General features: G+C 43.3%; 3 protein-coding genes, 1 long non-coding RNA gene and 1 other non-coding gene across 9 annotated transcripts; 3 read left to right on the top strand and 2 right to left on the bottom strand.

Moving 5' to 3' along the window:
- Positions 1-1,915: 1,915 nt before the first annotated feature.
- si:dkey-234i14.6 (uncharacterized) lies at positions 1,916-8,021 on the bottom strand. The gene is made up of 5 exons (XM_057052133.1): positions 7,503-8,021; positions 6,062-6,238; positions 4,813-5,022; positions 2,916-3,129; positions 1,916-2,565 (listed from the first exon to the last, which is right to left on the bottom strand). The coding sequence occupies exons 1-5, from the start codon at positions 8,019-8,021 to the stop codon at positions 2,387-2,389; spliced, it is 1,299 nt and encodes a 432-aa protein (XP_056908113.1). The 3' UTR covers positions 1,916-2,386.
- Positions 7,003-8,551, top strand: LOC130536291 (uncharacterized). 2 transcript variants are annotated; one of them, XR_008953319.1, is made up of 2 exons: positions 7,003-7,146; positions 7,554-8,551. It is a non-coding gene; the product is annotated as an uncharacterized LOC130536291 (long non-coding RNA). The 2 variants fall into 2 exon arrangements; XR_008953318.1 differs by having other exon boundaries at positions 7,085-7,215.
- A 1,609-nt stretch (positions 8,552-10,160) lies between these two features.
- prpf18 (PRP18 pre-mRNA processing factor 18 homolog (yeast)) lies at positions 10,161-15,334 on the bottom strand. Of its 3 annotated transcripts, none has more exons than XM_057052136.1 (11): positions 15,128-15,322; positions 14,748-14,825; positions 14,554-14,580; positions 13,537-13,638; positions 13,347-13,460; positions 13,102-13,248; positions 12,885-12,953; positions 12,571-12,711; positions 12,416-12,487; positions 12,164-12,334; positions 10,161-10,668 (listed from the first exon to the last, which is right to left on the bottom strand). In XM_057052136.1, the coding sequence occupies exons 1-10, from the start codon at positions 15,191-15,193 to the stop codon at positions 12,167-12,169; spliced, it is 984 nt and encodes a 327-aa protein (XP_056908116.1). In that variant the 5' UTR covers positions 15,194-15,322; the 3' UTR covers positions 10,161-10,668; positions 12,164-12,166. The 3 variants fall into 3 exon arrangements, with proteins under 3 accessions (XP_056908116.1, XP_056908114.1, XP_056908115.1); XM_057052134.1 differs by having other exon boundaries at positions 12,179-12,334; XM_057052135.1 differs by lacking the exon at positions 14,554-14,580 and having other exon boundaries at positions 12,179-12,334; positions 15,128-15,334.
- A 79-nt stretch (positions 15,335-15,413) lies between these two features.
- Positions 15,414-15,485, top strand: trnag-ucc (transfer RNA glycine (anticodon UCC)). Its single transcript has one exon. It is a non-coding gene; the product is annotated as a tRNA-Gly (tRNA).
- Positions 15,486-16,457: 972 nt separating this feature from the next.
- Positions 16,458-20,694, top strand: bend7 (BEN domain containing 7). Of its 2 annotated transcripts, none has more exons than XM_057051697.1 (10): positions 16,458-16,780; positions 17,560-17,637; positions 17,744-18,076; positions 18,388-18,504; positions 18,581-18,927; positions 19,096-19,203; positions 19,319-19,436; positions 19,526-19,639; positions 19,741-19,782; positions 20,171-20,694. In XM_057051697.1, exons 1-10 carry the CDS (start codon positions 16,717-16,719, stop codon positions 20,221-20,223), a joined length of 1,374 nt encoding a protein of 457 aa, XP_056907677.1. In that variant the 5' UTR covers positions 16,458-16,716; the 3' UTR covers positions 20,224-20,694. The 2 variants fall into 2 exon arrangements, with proteins under 2 accessions (XP_056907677.1, XP_056907676.1); XM_057051696.1 differs by having other exon boundaries at positions 18,385-18,504.
- Positions 20,695-20,765: the final 71 nt, after the last annotated feature.

Below are 20,765 nucleotides of genomic sequence, written 5' to 3'. Positions count from 1 at the left end.
AACCCCAACTCTGACCCTAATTCCGAGTTAAACCAAATTCTAACCTCAACCTTAAAGCTGGCTTAACCCTCAAACAGTCCTTTCAAGATGTGAGAACCATCTAAAATGTCCTCAGTTCCCAAAAAAGTTATCAGTTTGCTAGTAGGATGCAGTACTTTTCATGTTCAGGATGTAGCAAGTACAAGAACACACGCATACACACACACACACACACACACACACACACACACACACACACACACGATCAGGTGAAATCTCAGTTCATGCCCGCAGCATCACATATTCTTTTGTTACTTCTTGATGTCTGTAACTACGACCCATCGACTCTGCTTAACATTTGTTATTGATTGCAAGCCCCCCCACTGGCAGTTCTAATTCATTTACGAACCTGTCATTCTACTTTATTGATTAAGTTGTCCTTCATTCCAGTTTTAATTATATGCAAAGATAAAAGATTTTCTCATTATTGTGTTTAATCTAATGAAAGGGCTTGTGCTACAACAGGGGCCAACTCAAAGGTCCAGACTGTTGACCTTGGAGGTCACAGCCTGGGGGGGACCTTTTTAATTAGGCAGGATAAAGTGATTTTTGTCCATTATTGGTGCAGTGTTGACATTGAACAGTTACATGAATCTCAGGTTTCTCAACCAACTCCACCCTGTCTGCAGCTCCAGAGACCTTTGGCACACTACTCTCTGTATGTTGTATCACACTGATTGATGTAATGTTGTGTGTGGGACGCTCCTCCCGTCTCATATTCAGAGATATTTTGAGGATTATAAACGGCATACACAACTGCACAACAGTCGTCTCCTCGAAATGGTCCAATTCCAGTTCCATGATTGAAATAATGACAAAGACCACTTTTTGTGTCCACCAACCAGTTAAAACCATGTTTTCCAACACTTTTCTGCCAATATGAGAGGCATCTCTCATACATCCCTCATCCCTCTGTTGGCACCTGGCAGCCCTCCTTTGGTAAATAAGTGAGCAAAGATCTGTAGTTTGTTATGAAAGGATGGCGGCTTTCTTCCCTCTCCCTCTTTGGTCAGTTCTTTATTCACGCGCTCTGCATCAGTAAGCAATGGCTGATTCCTCCTGGGAATGTCTCACCACCGTCTTGAACCCCTTTTTATTCTTGCAGTTTCTCTTTTATCCAGCATCCCCCCTGACACGTCTCTCCACCAGTTCTAGCCTGCTTACATGTAAAAACATTATTTCATTATTCTAATGATGTTTATTGTGTGTGTTAGTGTCACAGCTTGTCATGGTTTCACCTTGCTGCCATCCGTGGGTGTAAACCAGGGCACAGCCGGACGAGGCGACATGAGAGTTCAAAATTAAACTTGACAGATTTATTTTCTTCTCTCTGCCTGCTCTGACTCAAGGATGGCATCAAGGATCGCATTAAATTACAATAATCCAAAAAACAATATCAATAAAGGTTCATGGAACGTCCCATAAAAAGTCCAGTACTTTCTTTCCAAGTGTCATTTTTCTTCCCAGCCATCTATAAAGTCTCTGAAATATTAGGCTCAATTTAAAAATTTGGATTTGGTGACATTTTGTCTCGAACCATTAAAATAAATTGAGTAATGGCCCTCAAACAGATTCATTACACCCGGTTCGCTCATATATTTCCATTCTTTACTCAGCAGTTTTATTAAAATTAATGACAGTTCATCATGTGGTGTGAGTATAATTCATGCGTTAGCATTGGAGGCATTTAAACTGTAGGTATTTAATCATTACAGACAGAAACATAAAATTATTATTGGCTCCAAACGGACTGAAGACTGATAGCAAGAGTTTGGTTAACAGAGGCTAACATACTTGAACACGTGTTGGACGTTATCACATTTTTGTCTCTTTAGAAAGAACCGAGCAAAGTATGGAAAGGAAATGAACTCTGCGATGCCACAAATATACATTTATTAAAATAGAATTTACAGTTGACAGCACAAAACAAAATAGAATTGATAAAGAAGCACAAAAAAGGTCAAGGAATATTTGTATGGTCATGGCTTTCATAATCTGACTCTGGAGCAGCGTCCTCAGTTGTTCTGGTGGATGGATCTGTGGTACAGTCTCATTTATTCAGAGCAGGGCTCGCCATCAAATGATAAAAAAAGCTTTCAACTAATCCAAGCACTGCCTGCTTTTCCCCGGTACAGTGTAAAATGTTATTGCAAATGTAATAAAGAATTCATTATACGGGAGCATGATAAAACACTGTTCCACAAGTGGCCATGTTTACATCCGTCATCTCATCTTTCATGATCATTTCGCAGTTATTCAGCTTTCTTCACTATGAAATCAGTGCTGCGCCCCAGCAGCACCACAACTGTCCACTAGAGGGAGGCATTCCGTCACCTCCTCCTCGGGTTCACTCGTACATCGACTCCGCTAGGCCCGTGAGTCTGAAGGTCTCTGCCACCTGCCGGGAGTGTTGCATCTTAGCTGACAGTGCTTCCAGTATGTCGTTCTGGTCCACGGCAGTGGCTGTCCTGTAAATAAACGTCCCCATTGACTCCAGGCCGCGCATGCCGAGATTCACCCCGCAACCTGCAGGATGCAAATATGCAGCTTGATGAATCAAAGCATGCACATTGAAGATATTTAGGACAGCACATGTCGTGTATGGGTAAAAATGGAGACAAAAACCAGGTTTGCATCAGCTGAAGGGTGTGTGAGTGCAGTAATGAGTCGCACACCCATTAGCAGACACACACTGCAGACTTAAAAAGATGATTCATTCTGTCCTTGTGTCTTTTGCTGCACCTCCTCTCAGCTCATGTTCTGGTAATGGCTCCCTGGTGGCTGAAGCAATACTTTGAAAGCAAAGCAACAGCACGATTTTGAACCTCCTGCTTGCCGAGATCCTTGCATACCACCGCAGGTGTTCCATTGTTTACCTGTGTCAAAGTTGAGAACGTAGGCAGCCTCCCCTTCCACAGTCACCGCCACGTTGTCCCCCTCAATGTAGGCGGCGCTGGCGCGTCGGTGCGACAGCTGAATCTCAAACAGGCGCCGGCTGCACTGCATGCTGTGGAGCGTCACGTCGTTAAGGCGAGGCTCGATGTCTGTTTTATAGGCGTTGAAGGAGTGGTGGAAGATGTTCTTCATGACCTTCAGGGTGGGAAAAAGGGGACTCACACATTTGAATGCGGCATGTAAGATTTGCTGGGATCTAGTGGTAGGAGATGGTAGGTGCATGTTCTAAACCAACTTGCTCAAGATTGTCAAAGATCCAGGATGGCTGCTGGGAAACATAATGGATTTTACTCGTATTTTCAGTCCAGATGTTCATATATATGCTACAATATGACTATATATCTGAGTGGCCCTTTGAAGACCAGGAAACCTCATCGACTCAACTGTAAATAAGTGCACTGAGTAATGAGCCTTGTTCTCCTTCACTTGTTTTCTCTGTTCAACTCTGCTCTCCTTCGACCCATACTTGCATTAGTCATCTGTTACCAAGTAACGGTGCATCTGAAAGGCCGCCCACATAGCAACAGGCTCTTCAAGGATGGTCACTCTATACCTGCACGGCTGCAGGCTGCTGTAAGAGTGATGTTTACAGACTAAAAACTGCCAAAACACTCCACTGTGCCCACAACCTGTATGTGGGGGTGCGTGTGTGTGTATGTGTGTGCGTGTGCCTGTGCATGTGCGTGCGTGTGTGTGTTCAGCAGATGTACAGATGGCCTCTACACGCACACCGAGGTGACATCCACTCACTTGCAAAATTTCTCTCTGCAGCTCAGACAGTCGCTAATGGACCCTCACCAGGATGCATTTACAGGCCATTTGTTGCCTGAGTGGAACTAATATGACGCTCAAAGAGGTGAACCTGGCAGGCTGTCACTGGATTTCAACACCTTACATTTATTTCTGATAATGCCATCTTCCCAAGACGGGTGCATTGAAGGGATTGCAGCATTTGACATTATTCACATCTTGTATCAGATTTATTCTTATGGGTAACTTGAAAAATAAACAGAACTGAACAATATGGGGAGGTGGTTGATGCAAGTTATTAGCTATTAGCAGGTGCAGTTTGCACTGTAGGTAACAGAGAATGTGTGCAGCTAGAATAAGGGTGCAGAAATGTCACACCAGTTGGATGAAATGGGTTCGTGCATAAAACCACTGGATCTCATTCATGAAACGTTCGTAAATTTGCAACGTTCTAAACATAAAAGCCCACTCCACTAAAAACCAGGAACACATGAAACTGTGTTTGGGAAACTCAAATCTGATGGTAAACATGTGTGCAGATCATGAATGCCAAATGGACGTAAATTAACAGCCCGCTCCCGGCAATTTGCATAAATCTCTGCCCATGAATTGGTAACGAGCACTATAAATGGAGGTGGACGTTGATGCGTCACGTCATAGCACAAGCAAAAGAAGAGAGAGCGAACAAACGAAAGAAGAACTTTTCTGAAGCAGGTAGAAATTATTTTGAGTGAAGTTGAGTGGGAAAAAAAGACATTTTACTCTAATCAATTAGCCGTAGTGTGGTGGGGACAGGCAAATCAAAAGCCTGGAAGGAGGTAATCGTATCTACGAATCTTTCATGATCGAGACCCATTGTTTTCCAGCTGCCGACAAGCCGACGGCGAAGAACAGTTGCAGTAAAGCACAACACCTTTGCCCAGGAGGCACGATGCATCTGTTTGCTAACCCAAACTGCAATCTCCACCCTTGAGCAGCTGTTATGTCCTCAGTGGCCTGTAGGGGCGCTACAAGAACTATTGGTTGGAAACCAGGCACCATAACTCAAAAACAGGCCAGCAGACTCACTGAGGAATTTGCCGTATGTTTGAGGAAGCGGACCATCTTGCTGTCCGATGCGGGGCAGATTAGGGCCATGTAGCGGTTTCGGAAAGTGCCATAGATCTTCAAATGGAAGCCGGGCTTGGTGGTGGGGTTGCGGTGCTCTCGGAGGGCCTCCACTCCGTAGGCCGACAGGTCAAAATAGAGACTGTGGGCTCGGATCTCAGGAGTGGGCACCTGGAGTAAAAGGAAGAGGAACACGCCGAGTTTAGAGTGGGATCGTCTAAAGCTTGAGAGAGACGGTGACTTCCCCTCAGGTCCGAATTCATCCATTTTCCTTTCAGTGACACAAATGGTCCCAGGGGAGGCGAGCAACAGCTTGAGCAGCTAACATTAATGGCATGTGAACAGTGAGGAGCCTGGGTGAGGATGGGAGGGGTCAGGTCATATCCTGGGAGCTAAATTCAATCACAACAGGAAACGGCCACTGAGAACGGGGGCCAATAAAAGGCAGACGCACGGCCAATAATGAGAACGTGATGTCAAGGTTTAGGGCTGTAAAATGACACCTTTTGCTTGTGTCCAGATGATATTTGATGTTTTCCTGGAGACGCCGCCTGTGTGTTTGATGACTTAAGAGTCGACTCTTTCCAGTGGACTTTTTAACAGCGCACGGTCGAAATCTCCCCTCTGCCAAGGCTCCAACAACAACACATTGATTATTAACAATGACTCACGTCTGGCCGTCAGTGCAGCATGAGTCTGCTGCTACTGCGGCAGATAGACAGCCTGAATGCTGGATGTGACTGCCTCAGAGGACCAGTGCGGACATAGTTGTCAAGTCTTCCTGCAATAGACTACTGGCCTGAGCTGCACCAGCTGTAAAATGTAAGAATTTATTTCCTATTTCTAATGGATAGAACACTTTTTCATCATTTTCAGGCATCCACTGAGCCTCCCCGGGCTCCCTGGATACCTCAGAGTCATTGCTCCAGGACCCATCTCGTTATCTCAAGTGACCTTTGGTGCATTTGAAAGCAGACGCTGCTGAGGGCGTCGGATCACTGCGTCACCGGCGTCACCTGCCAGCACGTCTCCACGAGGACGGCAACGTGATGGCGGTAGCTCTGATCGAACAGTTTGCACAAATCTGCTTTTTGAAGGTGGAATAAAAACACGTCACAAGAGCGTCCTGCAATATCCCATTTCTACGGCGTTCAGGCCTTGTACAAACAGTAACCTGTGAATATGTGTGTGTGTGTGTGTGTGTGAGGACCTGTCTCTGATCCAGCCTCTCTATGGCAGCGTTGGCTCCGTAGGCATGGCAGGACTCCACGGTGTACTCAGAGCTGATTCCCAGCACCGAGCAGGAGTCGCCACACGACCCGTCAGCCACCACGATCACGCGGGGCCACTGACTGCGCGGAATCTGCCGCAGGTATTCATCTGTAAACTTAGCGTGAAAACACAAGGGGAGCATTCAGCCTAGTCGTTTTTGTTGATATATTTCAATTTGCCCAGTTTTTCCTCATAGGTTTTTTTAGCTGCAACTCTTTTTTTTAAAAAAAATGCATTCCCTCTTTAAAGTAATAAAAAGAGGAAGATTATACTCTCCAAAACACATGTACAATAGGCTTTCAGAGGGGCTGCGGCAACTGAGCTTTCCTTGACGACAGCAAATCACTCGGTAATTATCATTATACACGAATGTTGCGGCTTTGCAAAGGAGAGCGGAGGAAAAGGAATTAGGAAAAGAGAGACAGCCCCAAAAGGGAGAATAAAACGGTCTTAAGGCGACGATATTGGCCCAGCAGCAAAGAGATTCATCCTTCAACCTTTTAGACAGAAAAGAACAAGTAATTTATGGGGCTGGTTTGTGGATATTTGAAGCAATGACAAAGAGGGTACAAGGGTGATTTATTAAAGACTGCATCCCTTCTAATGAGGGGAAAATGTCAGTCTCAGCAGTGAGTCTAAACAAAACTGAAGTCTGCTCTGATCGAAGACCCTCTTGTCTTTAGTGAAGAGGGCCAGTGAGTCACTAGGAAGCAGTGACTAAAAAGAATTACATGAGAGGGAGGAACAAAACCCTGCGTGACGTCTGGACACAAGTGTCTCAAAGTTCAGCGCAATTGTTTTGTGTCTGTTGAGGAGGGAAACAAAAAGAGAAGCTCAGAGCAGGTTCACAACATCCACACAGGCTTCCGCCTGAATACGGCGGCGCTCACGTCATCTCTGGCTTCCAGCCATGACACAAATATTCAGTGAACATGTAATCCTCGTTTGTATGTGGAGCACATCTCAGACAAACTTCTCGGATGGCTTAGCGTCACTTTGAAAGTTCCGTGCAGATGGAACACGGTTTGTTGTCATTGAATATATTTTTAAATACATTTTTCATAGAAATGGTGATGAGCAGCTCAATCAAAGGTCAGTCAAGGGACACAGAAAACATCGTGGTTGTTGTTGCTTTTAAAATTAAAACAAAGAGGAGTTTATTTCATTTCGAAACTCTAATGTGCTGTTGCTTAAGTTTGATCTTGTTTTGAGTTTCCCTGGTGAAGATTGTTCTCAGATCTTGGGTCAGTTGACAACAGACCGTTTCCACTAATGGTTTTTAGTGGTTGATTGCCAGAAATTGACAGCATGCATGTTTCTGGAACTGGTCAGGGCTGAAAGGTCAAATAGTTGCGACTCTGAGTAAATACCAGGATTACCTTGGTCCCCAGCTGCACCCTGACGTCCACCTTCTGCTTCTTCTGCTCCAGGATGCTCAGCAGGTACTCCTGAAACACGCCAATGCGGGTGAAAAAATGCTCGTTGTGCCAGCACCCCTCCATGTTGTCAAAGTCCACCCCGAGTCCCAGCAGGAACTTGACGCTGCGGGGATCCAGGGCGATCTGTTGCGGGCGGCAGAGCAGAGCGCTCCGGTATCGCTCCTCCAGCACGGTCAGTTTCAGCACTTTCCCCGAGCGGACAGCGACCAGGGCGGCCGCCAGTCCCACCGGTCCCGAACCCACGATGAGCACCGAGATCCTGGCCCGCCATTGCCTGACCACGTCCAGGCTCACTTTCAGCACCACGTACACGAGCACAGCCACCAAAGTGCTCAGCACCGTGTCATAGGCGAGTGCTCGATGCGCCTCCTGCGCGTCCTCCCCGGTGTCACCAACTCCAGCGTTTTCACCCTGCAGCCCCTCCATAGCACCGGCGCAGGGGGGGTCCAGGAGTAACATCGAACAACCAGAGTCACCTTCCGTTCCCAAATCGCAAGGTTTGCAAGGGTTTCACATTCATGCACACAAACGCACCAGCTGCCACATGCGTCCTCTGCGCCTCTCTCTCTCTCTCTCTCGCTCTCTCCCTCCCTCCCTTTCTCTCTCCCTCTTAGTCTACATCTGTAATCCTTTATCACATTCTTGTGCGTCGGGAATTCACGGAATCAACAGGCTCCAACTGTCTCCGTAGACTCCAGCAGCAGCAGGCTGCAGGTGCATTCAGGAAATTCTTGCTGCAAAACTATTGAGTTATCACTTCCATTCCCTCCCTCGCGCAGGCTGTGGGGGAGCCGACAGTTCTACATTGTGACATATTTTGTTATTTTTTTTCGGTTTAGCTGTCCACAGGACAGATGTTGCCTTTCAGGTAAAAAAATAATAATTCAAATGATGGTGGGGAGGAAAGAAATGAGGCACTTTTGAACAGTTCTGTTGCTTCTCACTTCCCACAACCTATCGCTAAAATCGACTTCACCTTTTAATAACAACCTTTTTTCTTCTCTTCTTTTAGTGCAGATCTTTAGACAAGATCATAAACAATAGAATCTACTCGAAATAACAACGATCCTTAGGGGTGGTAATACAATATCATACATCTGCTCCGGTGATTGGTTTCCACCTCTGCAGGTGCCTGGCAACAATCAGCCCACCAGGATGGAACCAGTCGAAAGAGAAATGAGGCTCTAATTGCAGTTCGGACGTGCAAGCTGGCAGGTAAACACCCAAATGAGGCATCTCAACAGAGGCATCGCTGGGAGACACAATGAGGAACAGAGATATTTGCATTGATCACGCACAGAGAATGAAAGACAGGAAAAATAAACAGCTGACTGAATTTTAGAGTTGATTTGAAAGGTCAGCAGGGTGCAGGGGAAATGAACAGCAAGAAACACAAGCTTGTGTTCCCGGTAGAGGGACAATCCTTTTATCAAATTAAAAACAGGCCATTTGAATATCTCACTGTTGAATGTTTCATGACAGAACAGGCAAGGCAACAATTAGGTTTCACATTTGCTTTGATTTACACATTGTCAATGCTAATATATGCAGTCTCACTGGGGCGGTAGAGTCCTTTCACAGGGACATGCTGGGGATTTGAATACCTAAATGGCCCTGAGTGGATCCATCCCACATCTTACGCTGACAGGAGGGGAACAAAAGGACCACACAGACCGGTTTTCCATTTGTTTGCCCACATCGTACGGTCGGTGATGGGAAGATGATCATTAGAGGAATAACAAACGGTGCCCGTGAAGGCAGCACAGGGGCTGATTGTTGGGAGGAGTTCAGGCAATGTGAAATCTGCTTATCCACATCCTGGTCATTGCCAAGAAGAAGGGCGCCAATTATTCTGCATTATAAAATGTTAAATTAGCGAATTTAGATTTCATTATGAGGACAGAGAAGGGCTGAGCACGAATCAGGAGCCAAGATGAACTCAGCCTGTTACACCTTTATAGAAAAGGAACAGAAGTGCTTTTATCATGGTAGTTACAAATCTCTGACACGTCTCCATGGTTGGATGAGCAAGTTTCCCTGGTAATTAACAATTTAAATTGTAAATATTATCTACCAGCCCATTAATTCCGGACAGAGGCCTGAATATTTGTCACTCTTTATCTGAAGGACACAAATAAATGATTCACTTCACAGTGGGGACAAATGTGTCGCTTCCTCAGGTAATTCCAGGAGGATCTGACGCACCCCCCCCCCACACACACACACACACATATAAACACACTCAGGTGCTGACGTGGCCTCTGAAATGTGTAAAATACGACAGTGAATCTGGTTCAGTCGCCCCACCGACCGCTCCTGCTGTGACACGCCAGGATCTTGCCGGCTGAAACTGTGCTGATGTGGGATCAGGCTGCCGAGTGCGCGCCGAAACCATCACTATGGTTACTCAGTGTAATAAAGTCAGCTGGTGGTGTGGGATGTTTCAGTCTTAATAAAATACTAGGAGGTTTCCGGCCAGTGATGATAAAGCTCTCAGTATAGAACAGGCACTACAGAAATGACTCATTCACTCAATATATATATGCAATCAGGTTTATTCAGCAATTTAGATGAATCACTGAATAAAAAAGCCAAGTGCCATGTTAGAAATAAGCATTTATTTATTTGCAATGAAAACATCATGATTGCTTATCTGACAAAAGTTGAACATGAAACTTTTACATCTCTTTAATGTAATAAAACTTACAAACTTGGGAGATCTTCCGGGCAGCAACACTTCATGTAATCTTAAAAATATGACCCAAATTATATTTTAGACGTTATTACGAGGCTCTGTAGGGCGGCAGTACACACAAACGGAAGGATCACTGTTACAATTCTGGCTGTATCGACAGGCGGTTTGGATGAAGTCCGTATTTCTACCTTGATGAATTTATTGGCTTTTATTTTTCATGAATTTATTAACAGCTGTATTCCAATGACACTCGTACAGCCGCTCTTCACAAGTGTTGGTGAACAAAGACAGATTTGCCCTGGTGGAGGTTCCTGTACTCTCTCCCAGGACTTAAAGAGCGTTGTACTCCACACACTTGGATGGAACTGTTTCAAAGTGTTTCTGACAGATCGTCATGAGCCTCTTCAGTCCCTGGAGAAGAAAGAAAAGAAGAAGGATCACAGTTAAACCACCAGTGAAACCACATGATTGGTCAATATAATGAGCTCGATATCTGAATTGCAAGCAGTTACGTTTATTCCGCTGAAACGCTGACCTTCACTGACTTCAACTCAGCTATACAGGTAAATGTCATAATATAGCACACTTTCACTTGTGGATTTTCTTCTTGGATAATTGGGTTTGAACAGTCATTTTCACACTCAGAGGTGTCTGCGGCTTTAGCCGGACTGTTGAGCATGAATGCAAAGTGTCTGCAGCACAGACATCCAAGGTCTGGCGGCTGAGCACGTGGAAGGTGCTGTAGGAGCAGCCTGTGCTCACGCAGCCTCTCATTAAGGCAAAGGTCTAAGATGCCAACAATGCCTGGTGGGACTGACAGCAGAGTTCAGCAAACACACACCTATACACAAACTGCACATTGACAGATTGAAAGCAGAGCACAATGCTCACACACAACCTCACTAGTGCAGCTCCTGCTAGGACGACGCTTATAAAATATCAGCATTCATAAAGAGTGGTTTATGTGAATGTATAAATAATCTAATCATCTCTGCACACACGTAAAACGGCACAGGCTCTCTAAAATACTGCATTTTCACAGTAATGTTATATAAACCAGAAAGATTTCATGAATACCAATGACAATATATATAAAATAGCCTAAACCTTAAATGTGGCAATGTTTTGCATGTGAGTGAAAACCATTAGGCACAAATGTTCTTCAAACACCCCCACGCAGAGGCGCACCTTCATGTTAACCAGCAAATATTTTTTGCTTCAGTGTTGAGTTTGTAAAGTACCAAAACAGTGTCTACACTGATTGTGTAACTATGTCCTCTGTCAGAATTGAAAACAGTACAAAATGATCCAGTATATCAGAATACTTGACAGTATTCGGACTCTTTCCTCAGTGCCCAGTTGAAGTTCCTTGGCTGATTCTCCTCTTCCCTGAAGGAGTTTAATCAGCTCTCCTTCCACGTGATGACTGCTACCACCACAGGGATGTTTGGTCAGGCAGTGGCTGGCTGTTTCAAACGTCTTCAGTTTCAGAATGATTTGACTCCTTCAGAGCTACATCTCACTACAATACTCTCTCTGAGCTGTGGAGGTTGGTGTTTTGACCTCATGGTTTGGTTTTCATTGACAGCGGTGGAGCCTTAAACAGGAGTGTGTCGTTACAACTCACATCCAATTACCTGAATTTACCACAAGTGGAGCCCAAGAAAGGTGAAGAAACATCTCAGAGATGATCCAGAGAAATGAGAAGAGCCTCCAGACATCAAGTTCAAGTAGCAGAATAAAGAGTCTCAGATACTTATGTAATATTTTAGTGTTTTCGACTCATTAAATTTGCCCCCAAAAATGCAGAGCTGCAATATAAGCTGATGTAAAAAGTAAAAGGATGTGAAAACTTTCCCACTGCTCCGAATACTAAATATTCTAAAATTAGCCCTAGATCGCTCACCATTTATGCTCTCACCTGGATGTATTTCCTCTGAGTTTCATCGTTTAAAACGTGAGCCACGTGTTTGGAGAAGATCTTTTCTCGGCCAGTACGAGCGTGGATACCCACCATTGTCACACCAATAGGCCAAGGAGCATTACCGATGGCCATCTGCAGATAGGCATCATTTGCCTGGAAAAATTATTTTTAAAAACGTTTAAGCACTTAAACAACAAGAAGGCATCAACAGGACAACGTGGAGTTAAAACAAACCTTCACATATTCTCTCTCCAACATGAACTTGATGATGTCTGTAATAGACTCTTTGATGTCAGCTGGTAAATTCTGGGAGGAATAACACACACGGTTGAACAACTACAGTGTGGAAATAACTGAATTTACCATCATGTCACTTCCATAATTACTACCTTCTTTTTGAGCTTTCTGAAGAGTGGTCTGAGGTACGATTCCGTCTGGGAGTGAGTTGCACTGGCCAGTTTACCCTGGACACCTCGCTTCACGTGGTCTTCTCGGCTGTTGAGATCTTTGGCCCAAACGCCAAGAAGAAACTACAACCCGAGGAAATGTGGATGTTAAAACATGAAAACTCACTAGACAAATCCCAAATAGGAGTAACTTTCTTTAGGACTTAAATACAATACAAAGGACAGAAATATCTAATGATGTATTGTCTCTTCCTTTCTAAAACAGTGCTGAGATGTTATCGAGTGTGTTGTCTTACCCGTAGAACTTTGTGAATTATTTCCTGGTCCCCATCATCATCTCCTGTACCCAGAGTTTTACCAAGAGCCTAAAACAAAGTTTGGATCATAAACAAGTTGAGATTTCGGGGGTTATAGAGTGAGCTACAAACCGTGATTAAAACAGCACTTTCAGAAATTCGGGATTCTCGTTACAGATAACATTGAGAAGGTCTTGGGCTCGACACAGAAACGTACCTCCAACTCTTCGATGGTGGTGTTTTCTTCGTGTACTTTCAGGTCGTGCTGGGACTCCACGTCTCCTGACTCGGTTCCCCCGGCGATCTCGTTCAGATACTGCTGGTCAATCTTGTCCATGGCTGCTTTCAGGTCATTCCTCAAACCCTGCGGCCAATAGAAGCAACCCCAACACCCGCCACACTGTAAGCTTATAATAACGACAGAAAACACACACACACATAAAACCAAACTCGTCACAGTACCTTATTTACTTCCGGAGTAAGAATCTCGATCTTTCTGAGTCTCTGGAACGCTTCGTAGTCAGACTCAGCAAACAGTCGAATTGGTTCTCCTCGTTCTCTGAGGCGACGGATTACCTATAAAACACACACACCTTTTTCACACAAAAAGAAAAAAGGGTGCTAGAGGAAATGCTTTTCTATCGTCACCCACCTCCTGTCGGGACAGCGTCATTGGCAGCTTCTCCTCTGTTAGTTCCAACTCTAACACGGGGTTAGATGATGTAGACGGCTCATTTTCTTCCTTCTGATTAAGCTTTGAGGAAATGTTAGGTGAAAGGAAGCACAGTAAAAGATTTAAATGTTACAACTGGATCGGGAGAGAGGTACTTGCAATATGATATCATGTGATCGATGATGCACAACACAACCAGGATACCTGCTTGCACGTTTTTCATTATAAATTTCATTGTTTCATTATAAATGTCATCAGCAATGCCTCATTACAGTAGAAAAGCCTCAACAATAAAATAAATTAAAAGCATAAATTAAAAGTATGTAATCATGCTTTAAAAAGCACATGCACTACATTTAGATAGTGCTCATTGAAGCACAATCTAAATGAATAAAAATTAAAATCCTAAAAAGTAGCTTTCAGATATCTGCCCTTGATTTGCTCCATTTATACAAATAAACCTGACTGTTGAGCTTTTAAACTCTTGAAAAAGTTGAGTTCTGTCTAATTGTCAACCTAATGTATCAAATATTTTGATTTCAGTTTTCCATGCCAATATCCACATGATGACCACACAGACAGGTGTGGTGTCTCACTTTGGTGTCACACTTTCTTTTCCTTGCTCCTTTACTGTCAGACCTAATTTGGAATGTTTTAAGCATTTCAGCCAGCTCAATGATTCATTATTGGTATTAACTTTAACATTTACATTGGTGGAGTATTGGAGATTTATGCAGGTTCAAGTGATGGAGGATTTTCCATAATTACAAATCCAATAGCACCAGTTTCATGATTGGCATGATGATAATGTAATCATAGTTCACCCAGGTATAGTGTTACGTGGGATCATTTTTCAGAACCAAAACTGGAGGGTCATCACCACCAGGGTATTTCCACTATAATTGTTGCTGAATTGGAATTTCAGGAACGGCGTCAAGGAAATAGAAAGCTTTGGGACATGCATCCAGTCAGGGATTTCCACGGTGCATCCCATACCTGACTCTCAGAAGTCTCTCTCTGAACCTACAGATGCAGGCAGCAGAGGCAGGTTTTGGAGAAACAGCACAGTAAACACAAACACCCGTATAAACCTGAGCATCATCGCATCATGATTCCTGCATAAATGGCTAACAGTATTTGCACATGAGAATTTTGACAAAAACAACCAGTTACAAACATGTGGGACGGACCTTGTATCCACATTTTTGAAAGTATTCTTCTTGTTCCTTGCGCACAAGATCAGCCCGTTTGAAATACTTTTTGGATTCCTGGAACAAAAGACAAGTCAAATATTGAGTTTATACAGTTAGTGTAGTCACGATAACGATCTAGATCCACCTTGGTACTGTTTGAGAGTAATTTAAATTTTTAGGTGAAGGGCCGCAGTTGATGATTTTCACATTATATATATATTTCTTATAGCCGTTTGGTCTTTTTAACCAAATAATCGGCATCAACAGTTGAAAAACATAGTCCATTTCCGAAATGTAGTTTTTATTTATAGCACCGATGGTCCCAGTAAGGCAGCTATGCCAAGCTAGCAAAAACAATCACGTTATCAGTTACGCACGTCGAGAAGGTCTTTTTCTTCGAGATGTTTCCTTTTCCTCGCAATTTCGTCTTTCAGTATATCCATTTCAGTGTTATAATATAAATATTAGACTTTTGATTGAAGTAACCAGAAGTGCTAATGTCTAACGTTTTTAAACCCCTGCAAAACAGACGCGTAAACCGGAAGCCAAACACATTTCTTCGTTAAACGTACTTCCTGTAATTGTACGCTATTGCCCCCTTTCGGTCGAGAATGAGAATATTAGTTTCAATAATTTTATTTCTGGCGTCACAGAGTATGCGTTGCGATGGTGGTATAGTGGTGAGCATAGCTGCCTTCCAAGCAGTTGACCCGGGTTCGATTCCCGGCCATCGCATTTGTTTTTCAAGTCTTTTAAATCTTCTAGATAATTAGATGACCGGGAAATCAACAAAAATATCATCTTTTCATAGATTTAATTCATTTCTCCCAATGTGTCAGCAAAAAAATTATATATAAATATATAACACGAAACTATATACTGATAAAGTGTTGTGCTTTATAACTCAGCTAAACTGCAGGAACCATCTATTTATCTATTTTTATATTAATCTATTTTCTATTTTATAGTTTTCTTATCATTTTCATTACTTACGCACAACAGTGTTTGAACTTAAGCAGAACCTTAATTGAACAGATTTGAATGATCCTCCCTTTACCGTCATGAAGACCCTGATCCTTGAACCTCTCCAGTGCACCTCGTCCATTACCAGTACAGCTGGAAAATAGATTTTCGCAATGAATTTGAGATTTTAACAAACTCTTGAGGGGAGCACAAATGAGAATGTATAGGGAGGCTGATATAGGAGATATATTTTGTTGCTGTTTTGACTCTTGCAGGTTTTCTAGGACATGGCAAAGCTTTCCTTGGTGGATCAATGAAGGCTTAGAGCTTAAATATAAAAATATCTGCTACTATCGGAGCATCTTGTAGAAGTTCAATATTTTCTGACAAGTTTTCTACAGAACTTCAGGTTTTGATTTGATGGGTTTTTAAAAAAAACAAAAAACCATCTATTGCAATGCGGTGTTGATCCAATATATCTTTGGTGTTTTTGACAGATGGGATTTTGTTTGTTTGTTTACAATGATATCAGGTCGTAGACTGTAGTTAGCAATACTTCACGATGATAAAGGAAATCGTTTTATACAGTAATCATGACAAGTTTCCCAGATGAAGTTGCATTCTAGCTTTCTTTCACATGCCAATGTTTTATTTGGACGCTTACCTTTATGATGAGAATATACCATAAGGTGGCGCAAAAGGATATGTGACGGGATTTTTTTTCCCTTTTTTAAATATTAAAGTCATTAATTTATTTACATGACGGGAAGGAAGAGGCGGCATCACACAGGGAACTAAAGCTGAGCACAAATACCATTTCCCACATGGATTTAAGCTTAACGCGGTAAAAAATGTGGCGTGACGACAGGATGTGCAGTGCGGACTGAGGCGAAATTGAACTGATTAACAAGGCAGACGGACAATGATTCTGCTGAGTGCATCTCCGGTTCCGTCTGTCTGAGGAGTGATCGACCTCACCGGAGAGGCTATATTCCTGCTGAAGATGGAGTTCGGGGAAAGGAAGAGGAGAAGGAAGTCGCAGAGCTTTAAATTGGTCACGGATGAAGGTAGGCTGCGGAGAATACACGCAGGACCTTGCAAGACGCGCGTCTGTGTCTGGGTGTTTGTCTGGCGCTGTGTGCCAACACAGACGACTCTATAAACAAAAGCCACAGCCGAAGACAATACCGACACTGTGCACCTCGCCTTTACCCGTCAGTTGATTCAATTGAAAATTAAAGTGAAAAATACATATAATAACACCGCGTGTCGTCCAGACTAAGTCATGGTTCGTATTCTTAACATGCAGCAATTTGCTAGTCCTGACTTTTTTCCTGAGGGTCTAGATGCACTGAGGCCACCTCTCTTTGCTGCACTTCTTCTAACCACCCACAGGTGGTCGTTACAGGGGACGGGGGAGTGTGCATGGAGGTGATGGTGGAGCGCCATCAGCTGTCTGTCTGCAACACTTCGTCAAATTAAGGGGTATTAACCCAACAAAAAATGATCTAAATGTGTGCCGCCAACTATTGAAGTAATTGGTGACTTGTAACAACACAACACCTGTTCCCAGTTGTGTGCAGCAGGAGGTGTGAGCTCCCATGGTCCCATGTAAACATGGACAGCGGTCCAGGTCCAGCAGAAAAAGGAAGATTGTTTAGCTAAAAGATTAAATAAATGTATCTTGACACAGTTGCGCCAGCATGATTTCTGGAGTCTTAAGCTTCTCCCACATGTCGACGTGATGCCTAGGCCTTTTTTGGGGGTGAATTGTCCCTTCAAACTTTGAAATTATTAAAGCCATGCAGCAGCTACGAAGTACAAAACCTTGCTTGCTTTCTTGCAGACTCTCCGTGCACGACGAGTTCAAGTTCTAGCTGCAAAGAGGTCAACAGTTCATCCAATAACTCGGCTGCTCCTGATGGTATGCGCCATCACAGGGATTGTTATACTTTCCTCACATATATTAATTTTTTTTTAAGTCTCACTTCCTACTGTTTAAAATAACTTTTTTGTGTGTATGTGTGCAGTTTGGGTGGGAGAAGAAGGCATGGAGATCAAGCGACAGATCACAGGGATGATGAGGCTGCTCAGTGACAAGTCTGGCAGGGTATATCAGCGTACAGCGACCGAGCAGGACAGCACAACAAAGGAGCCCCTGGGCAGACATCTGTCCTGGCCACAGCAGCCGGCACCTTTACCAGGTGACCAGCAGTGCAACAGCTGGAACGCTGCAGGAAATCCAGGGCCTTCGCCATCATCCATATCCATCAACTCCCCCAACAGCCCAGGCTGTGGACAGCAGGGCACCTGCTCCAAGGCCACGAGGATCAACATCACCAATGACCTGAACAAAGTCCATGGTAGGACACAGCTATACAATACTTATCAGTGTAAGGAATAAACTGGTGTCTATGAGTGGGTAAGATATCAAGCGGCTGGTCGTTGGATAGAGAGTAACATCAGTCCAGTTCAATGCAATCTACCTGTTTAACAATGGAGGATCATTTTTTAGTGCAACAGCAAAGTTAAACAAAGAACTATAAATCAAAAGCTCAAATAGATTTGTGACATGGAAGATGGAAAATATAAATACTCATATTCCATTGTCATAACCAGAGAAAGGGTATTTTTGGGTGCACAATCACTTACCAGTAAGAATGTCTTTCAGCAGTTTCTGCCCCTCCTGCTGTGCCAGAAGCCCCCTGCTGTATGTGTAACTGTAAAGGCACCTTGCAGGCTATTTTGCGGGAAATGCGTGTGATGAGGAGGCTGATGATGACTCAAAAAGGTCAGTCGATGAACAAAAACCACTGAAGTAAGAGTGAAAGAGTACCGGTAACACCAAAATGTGCGGCTATTTTCAGGGTGCATTTACAAAGAGAAACAGGCAGCATTACCGGGTCAACCTGGTCTTGGATCAGGCCCAGCAGCCCACTGTAGGCCACGCAGGAGGCGGTCTGTCTATGGAGTCACGCCACATCTCCTTTCTAGTATTAGAAGAGCATCTCTTGCCACTCTGGATGCTCCGCCACTCAGAACTGCACCTGCAGAGTCTGGGCAAAAGGAGGGCTGTGAGGAGCGAGAGTCACCTACGCCCAGCAGTGACCCCGTCTTCTCCAGGACATCGGTGCCGCCGCCTCAGCACCAACACATCAATGTCAACAACACACCCAATTCTCACCTGAATCAAAATCAACTACTAGAAGTACCGGTAATGTGATTTTTTGTTTGCCTGTTCTTTTGTTGCGTGGCTGTTTAAATTACCTTTTTTATATTTTCACTCACTCTAATATTGTTTTCTACAACCATCTAACACACAACTTCTGCTTCTATACGTAAGCTTCTGATATACTTTTTTTCTAAATGTATTTATCTTTAGCCTGACGTGCGTCTGGCAGAGGATTATGACATATTTATCTCGAAGGCTCAGCTTGACTCAATTTTGGTGAACTACACACGATCTGGAAGCCTGCTCTTCAGGAAACTGGTGCGTATCCGTACACATATACAGTCATAAGTCATCTATTTTACACTACATATTATATAATTGCATTGAGATAAATACCGAAATATTTTCCTATATTGAGTAACAATGTGTTTAGGTGTGTGCCTTCTTTGATGATGCTACTTTGGCTAACTCATTACCAAATGGTAAAAGGAAAAGAGGACTGAATGATAACCGTAAGGGCTTAGACCAGAACATCGTGGGCGCTATTAAAGGTACAGGAGAGAAAGATACGGATAATTTAATTTGTCTTTTTGTGTCAGGATGGTACAGAAGCGATGTAACTGCAGGACATGTATTAAAGTGTTTACAGAGAAATACTGCACTGAACATAGAATAGAGAAGTTGCCTGGGCCAAGAGATTGGGTTCAAATCCTTCAGGATCAAATCAAGCTTGCCAGGAGAAGGCTGAAACGAGGTACCACAGACTCTTAGCATCATTTTTTTACTTGGTAGTGACCTTAGAGGCGAAGGATACTTACAAAGTTGTTACGTTTTGGCTTTCTGTTGTCTCTGCAGATGCTGCAGAAGTAGAAGAAAGCTTAAATGGACCTTCTACAAGTATGAACATCATTTATACAGTATCTATATATACCCCCCCCCCTCCCGGCAATAGTATTTGTAAAGTCGGTTCATTTTTATTGATGCTTTATAAATAACATTTCAAAGAATATTTACATGTTCACAAACAGCGAAGTTTAATATTCCTCCACATTATTCCTTCTGTTGCATTATATCTCTGGCCCCTACCCCCCACCCATCCCCTGACTCATGCATTTTTGTCGGTGTGCTACTGTAGTATTTGAATTTCTCATGCAGCTGACAAAAATGTAAGTTAATTAATGTAACACCTTGCGCTACCACCCTCACCTCCACCTCTGCCATTCTGTCTCTGGAGCCTTTCTGAGCTCCTGTTGCTATTATTTAATTTTCTTCTTTGGTTTTTCAGGCTGTAACACACCTGGGGCTGTGAAGGAGAGTGTGGCGAACATGAATGGCTGATCCAAGGCCAGTGGCCTTACTGCAGATTTGTTGTTGGATTAGAAAAAAGAAAAAGAAACAGGATCGAATAAATAGAAGGCCGGCTTAACAATCTGTTTTCTTAAAAAACAAAAAATTGCACACAGAAACAGATCATGGCATGCTATTTACATTCACGTCTACAGCTTTAAAGCATATCTATGTTTCATTTTTCCAAATTGCAAGTCTAAAAGCCTATACATCCATATATTTTTCATAAATTGTACTACTTTTTACAAGAAGTCGTCCATTGTGATTTGTGCCTTTTTAGTGAGCTGTCTTTCACTCCAGCATCGACCTCAATTACAGATACAAAAAAGTTATTGATGTATTTTGAGCTACTTATCTGTACGTTGCTATCCAAAGGATTATTTTGTTAGTTCGCACATGTGTTCTCAATATTGTGGTGGAGTCGCCCCCTTTCCTATCATTAAAAACCGTTTCATTTTAAAACATGCTTGCTGTTTTTTTCTTTGAAAAAACTATTTTTTAATAAACCTTAATTGAAATAGAAATAACTCAGA

The sequence above is a fragment of the Takifugu flavidus genome, chromosome 13 (genome assembly GCF_003711565.1).
Source record: "Takifugu flavidus isolate HTHZ2018 chromosome 13, ASM371156v2, whole genome shotgun sequence".
NCBI lineage: Eukaryota > Metazoa > Chordata > Actinopteri > Tetraodontiformes > Tetraodontidae > Takifugu > Takifugu flavidus.
Note: the sequence above shows the minus strand (reverse complement) of the source record. Positions and strands in the feature narration are given on the sequence as shown.